The 18,398-nt window shown below is 36.4% G+C and overlaps 1 protein-coding gene across 1 annotated transcript in view; it reads left to right on the forward strand.

The window, feature by feature from the left end:
• The window catches only part of RPGR (retinitis pigmentosa GTPase regulator), a 53,823-nt gene extending 35,538 nt beyond the window's left edge, over window positions 1–18,285 (forward strand). The window contains exons 10-14 of the mRNA XM_031556735.2: window positions 418–600; window positions 1,239–1,404; window positions 2,713–2,816; window positions 3,258–3,323; window positions 4,322–18,285. Coding sequence (XP_031412595.2) covers window positions 418–600; window positions 1,239–1,404; window positions 2,713–2,816; window positions 3,258–3,323; window positions 4,322–6,739 — 2,937 coding nt within the window. The 3' untranslated portion in view covers window positions 6,740–18,285. The remainder of the gene's footprint in view (window positions 1–417; window positions 601–1,238; window positions 1,405–2,712; window positions 2,817–3,257; window positions 3,324–4,321) is intronic.
• The last annotated feature ends 113 nt before the right edge of the window (window positions 18,286–18,398 follow it).

The raw sequence follows: 18,398 nt of genomic DNA on the forward strand, positions 1-18,398 counted from the left end.
AGTACAACAAGGTCCCTTTCCATCAGGCAGCTTTCCAGCCACTCCTCCTCAAGCTGTAGGGTTGCCTGAGGTTGTTGTGGCCAAAATGCTGGACCTGACACTTGCCCCTATTGAAACTCATACAGTTTAGCTTGGCCCATTGATCCAGCAATCCAGTTTCTATAGTTTCTTAGCCTTATCATATGTTTTGTTGAATGCAAATAAGATTAATTTAATTAATGAGATCGTTAGTTATTAGGAATAGTAATTATGTACTCTTATTTAAAGTCAGTAGAAACTAGATTTGAAGTAACTTAACATCTCTTATTTTTGATTCTGTTTTCTTGCAATCTATATCACTGGTGATGATGGTAAAAAAGTAAGATCCTTGTGTTGATACTTGCAAATGAAGTAACTGAATTTTGTTTTGTGCTGTAGGTTGCTTGTGGTGGTTGTCACATGCTGGTTTTTGCTACTCCAAGACCAAAAGAATCTGAAGAAATACTCTTAGAAGATTTATATGAGAGCCGTTTGATTTCTACCATCTCTAAAATGAGCGGAGATTCACTAGTAACAAACACATTGCAATTAACATCAGCACGAATACGACGTCGAGAGAGGGTAAATACAGAGGTGTTGAGAGTTGCCAAACTTTTTACAGGAAACACTTTTTAAATTGAAGTGATAGCAAACACCTACATAAATATATCTCATTAAAATAAGAGTATAATGTTAATTTGTAAAAAGAATGAATATGCACCCTCTTCCCAAAATTGATGGGAGTAAAAGAATAGATTTTAGCTGTTTATGTGTATGAGAAAGGCTCAAATTGGTTTTATATTTTTCTTTATTCTAGAATACCATCTATTCCTTTGCATTTTTCAAAATATCTTAGAAATGTAAAAATAAATTAATAGAAAAAAAAGAACCTCTGAAGCCTTAAATTGCTTGAGCAAGTTTCTAGTTTATGTAGTTTTGTAAGTGTAAATTACAACTCTTCTTTGTCTATATTTTAAGACTGCTTAAAATTATTCTGTAAAATCCATTTGAAATATCCCATTATATACCTGTCCAGTTTTTAGGACTATAAATAATCAAAATGTTCAAGAAATCCAGTATATATTTGTTTATACAAAGTTACAATGTTGTATCATCAACTAAAGGAAAGCACCACTGTCAAGTATAGGAGGTTACTTATGTTTATTTTTTCTACTCTTATCCTCAGAATTTTCTCAATGTTTTTTTTTAATTTTCTAAAGGAACGGTCACCAGAACAGTGTATTCAGATGGCACGAACTCTGCCTCCACTGGGAGAACGCTTCTTAAAATCTTCACTGCTTGTCACTAGCAACACCAGCCCAATATGTTTTTCTACAATAAATATTCCTAAATCTGAGCCTGTGAAAGAGAGACATCGTGAAGAAGGTGTTTTGTCCCCACATTTTCCAGTTATTTTCTGAGAGCTGTGTAGTTTGGCTTTGCTTAAGCATAAATGAATGCTCAGTTTGAACACAAAAGAAGGATCCGGTTCAGCTTTAACTCATGGGCATGTATCAGAATGAGAACGTAGAAGTTGAGAAGCGCATAAAAGAAATGGCCTAAACTTGGATCATGTTTTGAAAGTGTGCTTTAAGATTTAGAGGTTTAATCGAAAGAAAAACAATGGCTAAATTATGTTTCCTCAGTCCTGTAGAAATGCGACTGCATAAAATACTGTGAAATCAATAACCACATTCTCTGTTTTCATTAAGGAAAAGAATTACAGAGAAAAAGTGATTAGGAAACTAAATCTTAAAGACTCAGCAATGTCTAATGGAGACCTTGATTAAGAAAAGAGGTCTACTAATTCCTATAGGAACTTTCTTCTTCCTTTGGAAATGCAAAAGTACTTGTTCACTCTCTGATATCGAAGAAAATCAGGATTCAGAGTATCCAGTCTCATGCCAAAATCTGGACAACAGTGATATTGGGCTGGACTTGTGCACAGGTTCTCCAGTATGGTTCTGGACTTACCTAAGTTCTATACCATGTGTGATTTCCTGGAAGGAGGAATGCAGAAGACTGCAGTATGCAGTGTTTCCATGTAAAAGTTAGTTCAGATTCATTGGACAGTCAAATTCAATTTGAAAGTTATTAATTCAGCCAGAATTAAGGTGATTATTTGTAGAGCTGCTAGTATGTCCACGTTGGTTCCAGGTTAAACGTTGTGGTGAAAATTGAATTGCCTTTAGAGTATTCTGAGATCTGAAACCTTGGGGTTTGTACCATATGAAACCTAGTGAACTTGACATGAATCTGAAAATGTTCTAGGCACATTTTTATGATGCTGCATTGGAGTTACTAAATTTGGTATCTCCATCCATTACATAGGTAATATGCAATGTAGATAATATGACTGCAGATAATTTAGTCTAATTGTTCCACTGGTATGAAAGAGAGAATTAAAAAAAAAAGGCAAAAAAAGCTTTGTCCCATGTAACATTTGTGCTTCAAATGCCTGCAAAAAATTATCAGTACACTGACACTAGATTTTTGAGCTACATCTAATTTTAATACTGATAAAAATGAGGTGAAAGTGTTTTTGCGTGTTTTAGACTGGGAGAAATAGGAATCTCCAAACTTCAGCCTGATGTCAGTAAAACAGGGATAATATAATCTCTTTTACAAGAGTGGGGTATGCTGCTTGGTATATATCATGTACTTAAATGCTAATTGTTTACATTTACCTTAAAGAAAAGAAGCATCAAAAAGATGAACCTGATGAAAGCTCTCCAGAAGATTCAGATGCTGAAAATAATGACAGAAACCTTGGAGAGACAACTGACATCCTAAATATGGTAAGATAATCTACTAAGTAATCTACGACTCAGTTATTGTTGTGCATGGGGAGAACAAAGCAGCTAAGTCATGTTATTCAGTTTCTAGTAAAGAATGTTTATCTGGCCCTAAACTTCATATTTGACATCAAATGTATTGACATAGTTTATAAATGAATAAATGAACGTGTGTTCCTTGACACTGATAGAGATACAGAGAAACCTTTCAAAATGTTATCCTCCATCTTTTCAATTGAAATAATATGATGTTTTAAGTTACTATATGAAAGCAGTAGCAGATATTATTTATTTAATTAGCAATTTAATAGGTATTATATTGCTTGAAAAATATTTTTATGTTCTCCAATGAAAAAGTATTTTCAGAATGTTGAAATGATGTCATTATGCAGCCTTTCGTAGTTTGTTATATTCATTCTTTAACAGAGATTTCATTCTTTGCAGACACATGTGATGAGATTGAACTCCAGTGACCAGTCCTTAAAATTATCACCAATTCAAAAACAAAAGGTACTGTAACTAATTATGTATACAGACACTTACAGTGATGTTTAAAAGATCTGTAGTTCTTGTATGACCTGTGTTTTGCTTTGAGTTTTAACGAAGAGTAGGCAAATTTTATAGGCCCATCTTGCTGTTGTTTGAATTTTCCTTGATGTAAAATTCTAAGGGGCTAACTGAAGTGGGAGTGGATTTGTGCAGACACATACAACTTGCAGTGCCAGCATTGTCTGAGATGACAGAGTATAATACTCTGCCAGTCTAAGGAAACTATCATAATCTTGTCATTGATTTTATAATTTCTGGTAGTAACTTATATGCTTGTAGCTTTGTTCATAGCAAAATATTTTAATTGATGTTTGGGACAAAGTATAAGTAAAGTTTTTATTTACAGAAAATCACCAGAGTATATTTAAAGGAGCAATAATACTGGTCTTAGTTATAAAATTGGAATATTTTTGAATTACTATCCTGTTTCACTTTTAAAATGATACCGATCTTCCAGCATTTTGGTATATTTCATTACCATTTCATTCTATATTAAAAAACAAACATTTTGAAGAATTTTCTAAGTAAATACAAGTTTTAAAGCAGAAAGTCAACAGATTCTCAAAATTTTTAGAAAAAGCATAACAGTGAAATCAGATTTCCCAAGTAGAGGACAGTGTAATAGAACTTTAGTTTTTTCCTCTGTTCACACTTCCTTCTTCACACATTGCATGTACTCTAGTTATGATCATGGCTACAGAGTTCTTACATTCACTTTGGATGCTTGCATAGTGAAAAAAGAGCAGTAGATTTGCCATCAAAAGCATGTTGCATTCTTCTAATGTGTACTTCTAAATCCATTTCATTTATAATACTCCACCTTTTATGCTATCTTTTAGTTACATCACATAAACTGTTTCTTTTCTTGTTCAGTTGTTTGTGTAGTATTTTCTTTTGCTGTCACTTGTTCTTAATGCTTTCCTTCTTTCTTTTTAATTTCTGCTTCTCATGTGGAATAGAAGAACAATAAAAATCTGAAACTGAAAAGAGATGGAAAAGGTGGGCTGAAAACTGTTGATTTTGATTTCATGCAGAAAGGATCAGAATTAGATTCTGGTTCCTTACAAAAGCAGTCTTCACTTTCAGAGTTACCAGAACAAAATGCAGATTTAGAAAACAGTAATGCCTTTGTCAGGAAGTCCACGGCCAAAACAAATACAAGGAAAAGTAAATCTCAGCATACAGAAAGTGTTAGTACTTCAAAAAGTGGTGTTCAACACGTTAGTAGGGACAAATGCAAATTAGGTAAAAGGGAAAAAGAATATTCAGAAAATCCTGAAATTATCAGAGAGGGAATAACCTGTGGTTTTCCCAATGAAAAAACAAAGGATTCAGATAAAAAGTTAAAAGTTGTTAGGTCTAAGCAATCCCTTAAAATTGATGTACTTCCATCTGCAGCCAATAATCAGCCCCATAGTGGTTCATTAATTGTAGAAGAATGCAATCTTGTTAAAAAGCAAGGAAGTCAAGAAGCAGTAGAAAGTGGAAACAAAATAAAGAATGCTGTTGAAAAATCTAATACATGTGAAAGAGGGAAACAAAGTATTGAAAAGCAGGGGGAGTTTAAAAAAAAGGACCCATTATTTAAACAAATAGCTGTAACTACATCATCGTCTTCAAGTGAAGAAAATAGTAGTGATCTTGCAAAATATGTTCTTAAAAGTGGGGAAAATGAAGGGTACTGCTATGAGTATGGAGAGATCCAGAAATCAATAAAAACAGAAAATGTAAAAGATCTGGAATTACAAAAAGAAGGCAGTGAGATTGAAGGGATGCAAGCTACAAACAATGAAAAAGAGTATGTAGAAGCCATTGATATAAAAAGCCTGAATGAGGAAGAGACATACTCTGAAGCTAAATTTTATGAAGACAGACAGTTAGAAACAAAAAATGATGAGGAATCTAATGAAGAGCAGGAGAGCGAAGACAGTGAAGAAGACGAAAGTGAAAAAGAAAATGGCTGTCAACTGAATGAAACAGTTGACAGTGAAGTTGAATTAGGGGAGGAAGATGAAGAGGCTGAGATTGAAAAAGATGCAGACAAAGTCATTTCAGCAGAAAGTGATGAAGATGAAGAGGGAAAAGATAATGAAGAAAATGAACGAGATGAATCACCAATTGAAAGAGACAGTGAAAATGGGGATGCAGAAGAGGTTGAAGTGAGTTATGAAAAACATGTCACAGCTCAAGAAGATGAAGAAGGCAGATTGATAGAGGAAGCAGAAATACAGAGTGAGGGAGAAAAAGAGGATATTGAAGAAGAGGAGGAGCATGTAAAAGAGAAACAAATTGAAAAGGAAGAGGAGGAACAGGATAAAAGTGAAGGAAGAGATGAGAGTGAGGAAGGAGGCGAAAATGTAGAGGAGGAGGAACAAAAAGGGGTTGAGGCAGAACAGGAAGGAGAAGATGGAAAGGAAAGTGAAGAAGAAGAAAGGGAGACTGAAGGAGATGGTGAAGAGGAGTTAGAAGAAGCCTTGTCAGGGAGGGAAGAAGAAGAGAGATCCAAAGAAGAATGGGAGGAGGAAGATGGAAATAAGAGGGCTAAGGAGATGAAGGAGAATGGAGTAGAAGAGGAAGGAGAAGGGGGGGAGGATGAACTAGAAGAGCAAAGAGAAGAAGAAGAGGAGGCAGAGGAAGGAGCAGAGATAGAAACTGAAGGGGAGGAGGGAGAAGAAGATGAAAACAAGGAAGAGGGGGAGGGAGGAAATGAAGAAGAGGAAGAAGATGATGAAGAAGAAGAGGGAGAAGAGATGGAAGAAGATGAGGGAAAAGGAGTGGAAGAAGAGGAAGTAGAATTAGAAGAAGAGAATGAAGAAGGAATAGAAGAAGAGGAAGAGGAAATTGAGGAGGAAGAGGGAGAGGGAGCTGAGGAAGAAGAGGGAGAGGGAGCTGAGGAGGAAGAAGGAGAAGAAGAGCAAGAAAAGGAAGAGGGAGAGGGAGCTGAGGAAGAAAAGGGAGAGGGAGCTCAGGAGGAAGAAGGAGAGGAAGAGCAAGAAGAGGAAAAGGAAGAGGGAGAAGAAGAAAAAAGAGAACAGGAAGAAGAGGAAGAAGGACGGGAAGAGGAGGAAGAAGTAGAGGAAGTGGAAGAAGGAGGAGATGAAGAGGATGAGGATGAGGGTCAGGAGGAAGAAGAGGAGGATGGAGAGGGAGAAGAAGGAGAGGAAGAAGAAGAAAAAAGAAAAGATGAAAGAAAAATTGTTAATAATAAGCTTCAACAAAAGAAAAGCATAACCAGGAAACCAGGGAGGACAGAAAGTTCTGCTGTTCCAAACAGCTCCAAACAAAAAATGAAGTCAAAGCAGCGCGTGGCAAATGGTTTGCATAATTCAGAACAATTTTGGAATAATGTGCTGCCTCATTATTTAACACTGAAATAGTATAGACTAGTGGAGATTCATCTTGAGTCTACTCAGGAAAATCTGAAACTACAGCAAATTGATTTTTAAAAGTATCCAAAAATTTGTTATACATATATTTTAAGTGCCTATTTATTGGAAAAGAAGATGCATGGATTTGAGAAGCTTTTATGAGATAAATCATATACTTTGTTGATAAAATCATTTAAATAATCATCTTTATCATATTTGACACAGATTTAAAAGAACTACTAAGGAGGCAGGATGTGTTTGCCTGCAATTATAACTTCATGCTGATAACATGAATTATACATTGTAACAGTGTAATCTTTGCATCTGAATCAGATTTCCTGAGGTAATACATGAATTTTAGTAGCAGCTTACTTGTTAATGTGCCTGATTTGAAAAGAATGTCAGTAAATCATTAAGGATACATAATTTAAAATTTTGATGTCACTCCATTTTCATTCCCCCTACATTTCTTCTGTTCTTATATAGGCAGAATGTTTGTTCAAATACTCAGCGTAAGTTAGAGCACAAGTTGCCAAGTATAGATGGGTCAGTAGATGAGAGGAAAATGGAAATGTGAGCCTGGGCAAAAGATGGCTTGGGCTTTTCCAAAGGCCTTAAAGGTTCACTTTGTATTTTGGTGTCAGCACACAATTATGTGCATAAAAGCTGAACATAAACCTCAGAATTTTGTCTAGATTGCATTATAATGAGAATACATTCTCTTTAGTGATAATTTTCATTTGCTACTTTTTATGATTTGACATAATTAAGAAATTTGAAAATATACACCTGTAAAACATGATTTACTTGTGTATACTGTGCAATACAGAAAAGACTCAATAGCTGCCTACAAAAGACTAAAATATATTGTCACCTAATTCTAAGGTTCTCAAGGAGGGGATTATATTTTGTTGCAGAGTGAATTACGTATGTGTTTCCAGGATCAGAGCTTAAGCTTCTCCTCATTTGAGGAGGTTTGTGTTTTCCCTTCCTTTCTGAAAGAAGGTGCTGTAACAAACCAGGGAAGTAAATGGAATAGTAGCAAAAGTGGCACGGAAGTCTAAATTATTTTTTAAAAAGAGAAAGGATGCTAATACTTATACACAAACAAATCTTGAAAGATATTTTTGGTGCTGCATTATTGTTATTAGAATCTGAACCAGCAAAAGAAGGGATATGAACTCTTGTCATTCAGCATTATTAGTTAAGTACTATGCTAATGGTTTGTCTGAGGAAATTTTGTAAACATCTCTCAGTATTCACTGGAATTCATTGGAAGAATTGTTATTTAAACGTTATTTAAAATGGATACTGAAGAAGGAAAACAAAATGAGTAAATGCCACTCAATAAAAATTAAAAAACAGAATCAATACTTATGTTGAGATTATGAAACATTTTTTATGTTGTAAGATATTAACATTAAACTGTCTTTGGCACAATGTCTCCAGAATTTATTTTCTAAGAAGGCATTGGTAGATTAATGCTTTGCTAGTGCATTCTAGTTCATTTCAATCCTTCCTATCTGAATCACCCTTTCCATATACTATGTTTGAAGGTAAGATCAATTTCAGTTGCATGCTGTATGTAATAACTAAAATAAAAATAGTTAGTCCAGTGACTTTATTTTGTCCCTGTGAAATTAATTTCAACCTTTATAACTTTCTGGAATACATTGTCTTAACGTGGGTATGGATGAATAAGTCTTGGAAAAAAAGGTAAGTATAATGATATTATGATAGAGGGGAATATTGTAACAGTTAAGTGCACTCCCCAAGAAGACAGCTCACTCTTACAATGGAGTCCTTAATTCTTCTATAGACGTACTGCTTTTTCACTGAAGTACTGTGAAATCGTTTACTTCTAAAACTAAGTAGAGTTAAACTGTGTTATTTTACCTTTCTTAGGAAGATTAGGATGTTACTGTGACTAAACTTGGAGCAATAGTGGAAAGTATTTTTGTAGGTCTAAAATTGTGTTTCTTGGAATATAATCTACTTCTGATTCTGAAAGTCAGTCTTGGAAGAAAGCTGTGTAAGAATATTCTGTTGTTATGAATAATATTTCCAAGAGAGAGAGAGAAAGAGAGAGAGAGAGAGAAAAAAAAAGTGTGGGCACTTTGATTTCAGATCCACACAGGAATAAATTGTTCATTATTGTTTGGGTGTAGCTTTTAATCTAAATTTTTAGGCAAATAGGGACCATTTGTTGTTTCTTGCTTAGCAAACGCTGATAGTATAAGGCTTCCCAAGGTTTCCCAAGAGTCTTAAAGAAGCCAAGTGTGGACATCTCTTCTTTATTCTGTCTGGAAAAAATTCATTGACATTAAAATTGATTTTATATTGCTTTGTGCATCATTCCTGTGGTAAGGGAAAACCAGAGCATTTCTGCAGTTCTTCTAAGGGTTTTCCACAGAACTGTTACATAAATTGTTCACTATGCCAATGTTTCTGGGCTTTGGGGGAATTTGGAACTTCATCAGCATTAACTAGAGTGGAATTTTGTTTAGTTTGACTCATACTGATTTATAAAGCTTGGTAGCTGTGGTTTTATGGAAATTCAGTATGTCCTTGGTTTTTATTATGGGATAGAAAAAGATTTATGTGCAGTAAGTAAGCTTAAGTAACATGGCAGAAGCACTCTCAAACTAGTTTTTAGTAGAGAAAAAAAAATCCAGAACTAGAGAAAACAACAGACATTACTACCCAGACCAAAGGTTTGTCTAGCACCGATATTCCTTCTCTGTGTGATACTTCTCCTTCCTCAAAGAGGGAGAAGGGTCCTTGGGGAAGCCCGTTGAGAGGGCTTTAAAGTAGGTCTAAAGGGTTACGGAAGGTATAGCGAGCCTTCCCTTGGTAAGATGTGGGATAACATAACTAGATTAGAAGGACAGGGTGCTATCAGGGGCCTTGAAGGACCTGCTGCCTTGAGAAGTGCTGGCAACACTGCAGCACATACAAAATCTTGTGATGATGAGGCAGTGACTGCTGGAGCAATAGGAGAAGGCTATGGGGAAAATCAAGGAAAATACTTAAGATGAATTAAGGAGTTATCCTTTAAAGAGGTGACAAGACCAGCTACCCTGCTGGAGTGCCTCTACACCAGTGCACACAGCTTGGGAAACAAACAGAAGGAGCTGGAAGCTACTGTGCTACTAGAAAATCATGAAATAGTTGCTGACACCGAAACCTGGTGGGATGATTCCCATAATGAAAGTGTGGCTATAGATGACTGCAAACTGTTCAGAAGGGACAGACAAGAAAGGAGGGGAGGGGGTGTTGCTATCTACATCAAAAAAGGAATAGAATGTGAAGAGCTGTTCCTAAGAATAGTCTTGAACAAGTTCAAAAAGTGTGGGTAACAGAGACTGAGGCAGCAAAGGGAGCCTTGTGATCGCTGTCTGTTACAGGCTACCTGATCAAGTAGAGGCCTTCTACCTCCAGCTACAGGAGGCACTGCGATTGCAAGCACTCATCCTGCTGGGGGACTTCAGTCACCCAGACAGCTGCTGGAAAAATAGCATTGCAAGCTGTAAGCAATCCAAGAGGATCCTGGAATGGCTGAGGATAAATTCTTGAGTCAAGTAATAGAAGGCCTCACCAGGGGTTGCAATACGGGACTTGTTGCTCATCAGTGCAAATGAACTGATTGGTGACATCAGGATTGGAGGCTGCCTGGGTTGGAGTGACCATGCTATGGTTGAAGTCATACTCTGGAGGGATTTATGACAGGCAAAGGGTAAAGTTAGGACACTAAATTTTAGGAAAGCTAAATTCCAGCTCTTCAGGGAGTTAGTCAACAAAACACCCTGGGAAACTGTCCTCATGGGTACGGGTGCAGAGCAGAGCTGACAGATATCTTTTAGGGAGTTTTCCTCAGTGTGCAAGAGCTCCTCCATCCCCAGACAGTCAGGATAGGAAGGCAAGAGACTGGCATGGCTGAACTTAGACCTGCTGGTCAAACTGAAGAGCAAGAAGAAAATGCAGTGGAAACAGGAATGGGTATTATGAGAAGACTATAAGGAAGCTGCTAGGCTGTGTAGGGATGAGTCAGGAAAGCCAAGGCCCAGCTTGAGCTAAGCTTGGCAAGGGGTACCAAGAAGAACAAGAAAGGCTTCTACAGGTACCTCAATCAGAAAGGGAAAGTCTAGGAGGGTGTATTCCCCCTAGTGAGTGACACAGGCAGGCTGGTATAAAGGCAGACAAGGAGAAGGCTGAGGTACTTAACAATTTCTTTGCCTAGGTCTTCTCTGATAACTGCTTGTCACACATCCCTCAAATGTTTGGTTTAGTTGGAGGAGACTGGGGAAGCAATGTTTCTCCCATTGCAACTGAAGATCAGGTTCATGACCACCTGAGGAACCTGAACATCCACAAGTCTATGGGTCCCAATGAGATGCATTCCAGACTCCTGAGGCTGATGTAGTCACCAAGCCACTCTCAATGATATTTGAAAATCATGGCAATCAGACAAAGGCTGATGGTGACTGGAAAAAAGGCAAAATCACAGCCATTTTTAAGAAGGGTAAAATGGATAACCCTGGGAACTATCAACCTGTCAGTCTCCCCTCTGTACCAGGATGGAGTAGATCCTCCTGGAGGCTATGTTAAAGCAAATGGAATACAGGGAGATCTTATAGGAGAACCAGCATGGCTTCACCAAGGGCAAATCCTGCTTGATCAACCTAGTAACCTTTTATGGTTTCACTGCATCAGTGGACAATAAAGTGGAGTCCTCAGTACAGAGAGTACAGTACAGAGACTGTTGGAGTATGTCCAGAGGAGGGCCACAAAAATAATCCAAGGGATGGAACAGCTGTCCTACAAGGACAGACTGAAAGAGCTGGGGCTGTTCAGCCTGTGGAAGAGAAGGGTCCGAAGGTCACCTGATGCTGGTCTTTCAAGTATCTAAAGGGGAGCTACAGGAAAGAAGGGGACAGATTCTTTAGCAGGATTTGTGATGATAGAACAAGGAGAAATAGCTTCAAGCTTAAAGAGAGTAAGTAGATAAAGGTTGGATATAAGGAAAAAAGACCTGTACAGTGAGCATGGTGAAGTACTGGAAAAGGTTGTCTAGAGATGTGGTGGATGCTCTGTCCCTAGAGACTTTCAAGACGAGGCTGGATCAGGCCCTGGGCAACCTGATGTAGCCGTTCATGTTCCTGTTCATTGCAGGAGAGTTGGACTAGATGACCTTTAAAGGTTCCTTCCAGCTCTAAGGATTCTGTAATTCTAATCCCTCAGTCTTCAATAGCCTGTATTTCAGAATATGTATGTGTTGTATTTAATAGCATTTTTTGCCCATAATTTCTTTGACTTAGTTTTTGAAGCACTTCCTGTCCAATGCAGGTTTTAGAAAACAATTCTTAGATTACATTAAATATTGTGTGAAGAAGTAACTCCTCTTTTTGTCTTAAATCTGTCTTGATACTTTCATTTTTTTTGTCTCTGTATTCTCTTTATTAAAGAAGAAAAAGAGTGTTTATTGTCTGTTCATGATTTATTCCCTCTTGGTTGCCACAGAGAAAAGCTCTTTAACTCTGTGATTTAAATCAAGTCAGAATCAAAGTGGTTTACTGACTTACTAATAACTGTTAACCAGCAATCAATGAATTCCACATTAAAGATTAAAGATCAATAGCAGTAATACAGCCGGTAACAACAGTACTGACATTCATAAAACGTTAATAAGCATCTGCACGTTTCTGTGTGAACCCCTCTCTATAACCCATCAGCTACTGTCTTTATTACCCAGAAGAACATCAAGCTAGGATAACTTTTAGCCTACTTTCTCCATAAAAGGCTATGCCATTGATCTTCTCAGAGTAGCAAATTCAATTTGCAGTGTGTGCAAATCTAGCCATTTGACAAAAGCATGGTTAAGATACCCTTTCTAGTAATAAGAAAAAAAAAAAGAAGAAAAGGAGAAGATTAAAGGCAAAGCATTTTGTTTAACAGTCTGACTATGAACTCAGATGACCTTTTGTGTGTGTCTTTAATTTTCAAATGAGTGTTATGGGAAGCCAAATCAAGTTCAAAAATAATAGAATCTTCAGACAAAAGAATGTTGTCAGATCTGTAGACTGCAATGCGCTTTATGGTAGCTGACATATGAGGGCAAATTCTCAATCATTTCTGAATCAGTGTTATGCTTGCACAAATGGCAGGCCTGTACTTCTGTCATCTGTTAATTTCTGAATGTGTTTTTGATCTGAAGGCACTCGTTGATTTACAGTATTTTAATAACACTTCTACATGTTTTAATGCAGAGAGGTTTGCTTTTGCATAGTGAAAACATTTTGATATCTTTGACTTAAAAAAATTGCACTGCTTTTTCTATTGCAAAAATAAACCAACAAAAAAAAAACAATGCAAGTACACTTAATGACAGTATTTTTTAAGGATTTATGGCTATTTCTATTGCCTCTTTCCTTGGCAACCTCCTGATAGGAGGGATAAATGTTAACATAATTATCTCAAAAACTCATAGTTATAAGTTATGAAAATAGTTTATTATCATGGTCCTGAGTTGTCACGTAGACTTTGTTATTCTGCCTTTCGTAAGTGTCTCAACATTGAAACATCAGACATGGACTGTGCTTTTTCTGTCTCTGGATGGTGGGTCAGTTGTGGGGCAGTCTGAGGAGTGTCCTGAGTTTAATGTTCTGAGTTCAGAGCTTTATAACTTGTAAAGTAACCCCTCCTTTCACACAGAATTGCATTTGTGGTTTGTGTGAAATGTAAAGTATTTGTGGTTGCATATTGAGAGTGTGAGAAAGGGCTAAACAAAGTTAGCAGCAATTAGAGTTTTATATTAAACAAAGCTTTTATCTGCTCCTATACCTAGATCACAGTAGTGCTGAAGAGCAATATTTCCTACTTCCTTTATACTGATGATGTGCTGTTCAACTGGAAACTCAGCAAGAGTCTTCAATCTAATACAAATTTGGGACTGTAAGCCACCCTAGGAGAAACTGGATTTCTTAAAAGAGAGCCTAAAATACTTTCATTTTATCCAGTGTCTAGCCAAGTCACAAAATGTCTCTTATAATTAGAAACACAAGAGCAGTAATGCTGCAAAGTTTAATCTGTTTTATTGGACGCTTCATTGTCATTTCTCAGGGGAAAAAAAAGGCAAACTTGAATGTGTCCAGTATGAAGTGTACAGAAAGAAGTTAAGCTCTGTTTTAGAGCAGGCCTTCCAGTAGCTTTCAAAAAAAACAGTATGACATGATGTGCACTTGAAAATCAGTGGGACTTTTGTTACAGAGTTGGGTGTGCCTTAAAAACCCATACAGGAAAAGCTGCAAGATGAGAATGGGCTTAAAGACTGATGATGCTTGTTCAGAAATTGGTTTTATATCAGAGTATTTTGAAATGGTGGATCTCCCTGGAGAGACTCAGTCTTGCGGAGAGTGGAAACTTTAATAGTGACTCATGGGGCATCCTCTTCAATAATGTATGGAGAATAGAAACTTATAAAACCTTTCTGTATGCAGTAGTATTATTGATAAAAATTTGTCTTTGCCCATATTTTTACAAAAGTGCTGAATAATAATCAGCGTTATTAAGGCAGAATTCCAACAAAAAGGACAATATTTTGGAGAGGTATGAAGTACTCTAAGCTGTGTGACACAATAAAAGCAGAAACCAGTGACTGTCCAAATTCACTTGCAAGTAAGTGGGAGGTGTATGACCAACTCCAGGTGCTAGAACCTTTTTCTGTGAGAATTTGGAATATGCAGAAACTGCATCCACATGTGGGCCAGTATTCCCAAGTTAGTTTTCCTCTTAAGTCTTTTAGCATTAAGAATACATTTTTTTATGTAGCACATTACCTTCCAAACACACAAGTTTTTAAAATCATTACAATATATTTTGATTTGAAACTATTCATTATAGTTCCTCTGTTTTGCTTAAGTGTCCAGGATTTATTTTGGTATGCCTTTTCTAAGTGATTAAAGATTAAAGGGTATTTTTGTATAATGGCTTTTAAGAGTTTATATTTGATATAAATAGTTTCCTATTTGTTTTGCGATTCTTCACAAACAGCTTAAGAAATCATTCTATGTCTGTCAGGGTTGTTTTTTTTTTTCCTTTTCACCTTGGACATTTATATTATTTACTTTCCAAATAAAGCAGACCTTTGGAAGAAGATACAGTTTTGTGTATGAAAGCTATCTGAGCTATTTCAGATGCTGACTAGTCTTGGGAAACAAATAATAAAAATTCTGACTTGATGGAAGGAGTATCCTTTAGGTAAATCCATTTAAATTATTTTTGTAGTGAATAGATTAAGTTGGATATCTAAAATAAACTTCAAAGTTTGTTGACTGTCTCACTGCTTGTAAGTGAAAGAATAAGCTTTTAAATGCCTCATTTGAATACTTTTGAGTACATCTGAGTACTTGTATATTTAAATTTTGTCAGTTATCAAACTGTTCAGCTTTTTCATTAGTAATTGTTAAAGTGGAAGACATTTGTCTGAGGGTTAGATTAACTGAACTAATAACTTCTCTAGATTAATAGCTATAAAATGGAAATCCAGTTCAAATTCCTGATGAAATGATGTTAAGCTTTCATTGTAACCTTCAAGCAACTACAAGATATGTATTTTAGCCTTACTAAGACTTTTGTAAGGCAGTATTTCCAGTCACTTGACGTCATTAAAAGAACAGTATCAACAAAATGTTGTATGTCTACCAGTTCATGTATTTCTAACCCACAAGTGATAAATAGAGCTAATTTTATTGTCTTCTCTCATCTGTATGTAAATTAATGGTTAATGTTGTTACTTTAAATGCTGTATTAATAAAATGATAGCAGTATATTTTTCCTTCATAGACAATTCAGGCATTGTGCTTGTGACTTGTGCTAGTATTTTGGAGATTAAAATGAGGATTTTTGGAAGTTATGATTCATTTTCAATCCTCTACCAAAAAAAAAAAAGTATGATTTGTAGAGATGTATTTTGTGGTTGTTTTTACCAGTATTCTACAGAGGAAGCATTGTTCACTCCCATCTGACAGCATTATGTGCTGTGGCCCATAGGTCAACCTCAGTAGAGATGACACTAATCAACTACATGTCTTCTACTTCATAGTGAAACTTCTACTAAGTGTGTATTCAGTTCAGCTATTGTATAGGCATGTAAGCAGTCACATGCATGTAGGAGAGATTTTGGGTATCTAAAGGTAACAGGCTGGTTTGGTAATGGGAGGAATCTGTTCTTCATGTGATTAAAAGCTCTGCTAAGCAATTGCAAATTTGTGGCTACTTGGGAGAAGGTAGCCAAGGAAGAAGCATGTGACTATCTTATTTTCAGCTGTCTTTAATAATCTCTATAGATTATTAACAATTTCCAGGGCAAACAGAAACAAATATATTTTCTATAAACTTGAACTTCCCAGAACTCTGTTTCAAAGTGGTACACATAGAAATTACAGATTTCTCTTTGCCATTGAGTTTTCACAAGATTTTAGAAGATCTGAGAAGACATAAATTGTCAGTGGTTTTGCTGTTTTCTTCCCTAGCAACATAAATTGGTGGTGGCAAACAAAAAATATTTTGACTTCTTGGAGAGAGGCTTGGAGAGAATCCATAAGCTTTCCCTTCTGAAATGCAAATTATGGACAGCCAGGCTGCCAGAGTTCCCATAAGTCATGTAGGATCGATTGATAATGAAACAGTTAAGTCCATCTAGAGAAACCTGGTTCCCTGCAGTCATTTGAGCAAGGTCTACCATGAAACGTCTTCATGCTTCACTGAGATTGTTTTTCATGACAGCAGGTGAGAAGTGGTACATGAAAGGTTGTTTCCTTACTGACCTTGAAGAAACTGGAATCTCAGGCTTAAATGAAAACCATTTCAAGTCTTTTCTTTTATGTTCTTTGCTACTGTTGACTTGCTGTATGTGTCATTGGCCAAATCAGCTTTTCTGTGTATCAACTTCAGAGGTAAAACTATTGAAGTTGTTCTTACAGTATTATCTTTCTATGAGTAGGGAATATAAAGTGGAATAAGAAATTTACCTCCAGCACATGATGATGGATAGTTATGCAGAGCTTATACTGTTAAACACCTGCTTTAATTAGTAGCACCACATTATTCAGAGATGACTTTTAATAAACTGATGATTCATCTTTTAAAGTAAAAAGAATATCTGTAGTATGGCATTCTCATCTGTTCTTCACTACCATTGGTAAAAACTTTCCAAAACATGCCTGTAAGTGGGCATGTGAATGTGACAGTAATAAAGTGTGCTATCAGAGTTGTCATTCAAAAAGGCTTACTTTAGAAGTTGAACAGATAAGGTGTTATCCAGAGACACCTCTGCCAAGCTGCAAGTTTAGTCAGTGGAAATCTGGTCAGTCAGGAAAATTATTCAATTTAACAACAGTAGGCAGCACCTTTTTTTTTTTAGCTCCACTGGTTGCTTTGTCTAGGAGCATTTACTCAGTTACACAAACACAATTAGTGCCACATCAGGTACTACAGGATATCCTATATGGATGTGAATTGGAGTTTAGAATGATACTGGTCTCCGTAAATCCCATGTAAGGATGTCTTAAACTCATATGGTAACTGAGTGGTGCTTATCAATCTGCTGATTACATTGACAGCTTATGTGTATCTCCTATGTAGACTCCTAGATTTAGATAGCTTTGTTTTTAGGCTTATAGGAAGTGTTTTCATGACGGGATCCAAACCTGCTGTGTACCTGTGGAGTCATTCAATGAAGTTCAACCATTCTGCATCTGTAAAAGAGCAGTGATTTTTGGAAACATAGGAGTTATACATTACTCTTTTATATTCTGTAAAGCTATCGTAGGATCTTGTGTTCGGTTTCTGAAGTACTCTATGCTAAAATGGATGCTGTGGATGATTATGCTCTGCTTTTTCATTTAAGTGCACAGAACATGTCCACATGGTTCTGCTTACCACAGTGCCTATGCTCTATGTAACATCAGTATTTTTCTCATTGATTGCTGGACCAGTATCCCTTGTATCAGCAGAGCTAGAGATAATTATGCGTGCTTGTAAAGTGGAATAAACAACCATTTTCAGCTCCTAGAGAGGTGGGATTTGCTTTTGCTTTCCATCACAGAAACATGTTTTCTTTTCTTCATAGAAATATTACCGAAGAATTGAGTGCATGTTTAGCTTCATAATTTACTCAGAAAAGAGAAAAATAAAAACAAAAGAAATGTTCACACCCTTCCAGTAACCTGCTGTCATTTTCCTCATCATTGTTCCAAACACCAGCAGACAACACTCTGCAGTGATCACATAGTGACAAAGCCTTTAAACTTAGTATATCAAAATGTAAGACTTCAGTAGTGTTAACATGAGCTAACTCATAGTCAGATTTTTGAGAGTCCTTATTTAAGAACAAACCTCAAATAAGGACACCTGCCTTTCACTTGTTTTATCTACCTCAGAGCAATTTCATTTGAATTTTCTTGATTTTAGTAAAATTATAATGTATGATGAATTGGGTTGAGGACTATGATATTACTGTGCAGCATGCATTTCAAAATTACTTTCTGGCCATCTTGTCAAAGGAACAGAACTTGTCTGGAAGTGAAGAAACAGATGATGATGAAGATGAAGTAGTAGCAGCAGTAGAAGAAGATGTGGAAGAAGCAGTCGAAGAAGAAGAGGAACAAGA

This window comes from Meleagris gallopavo, chromosome 1 (assembly GCF_905368555.1).
Source record: "Meleagris gallopavo chromosome 1, MGAL_WU_HG_1.1, whole genome shotgun sequence".
Lineage (NCBI taxonomy): Eukaryota > Metazoa > Chordata > Aves > Galliformes > Phasianidae > Meleagris > Meleagris gallopavo.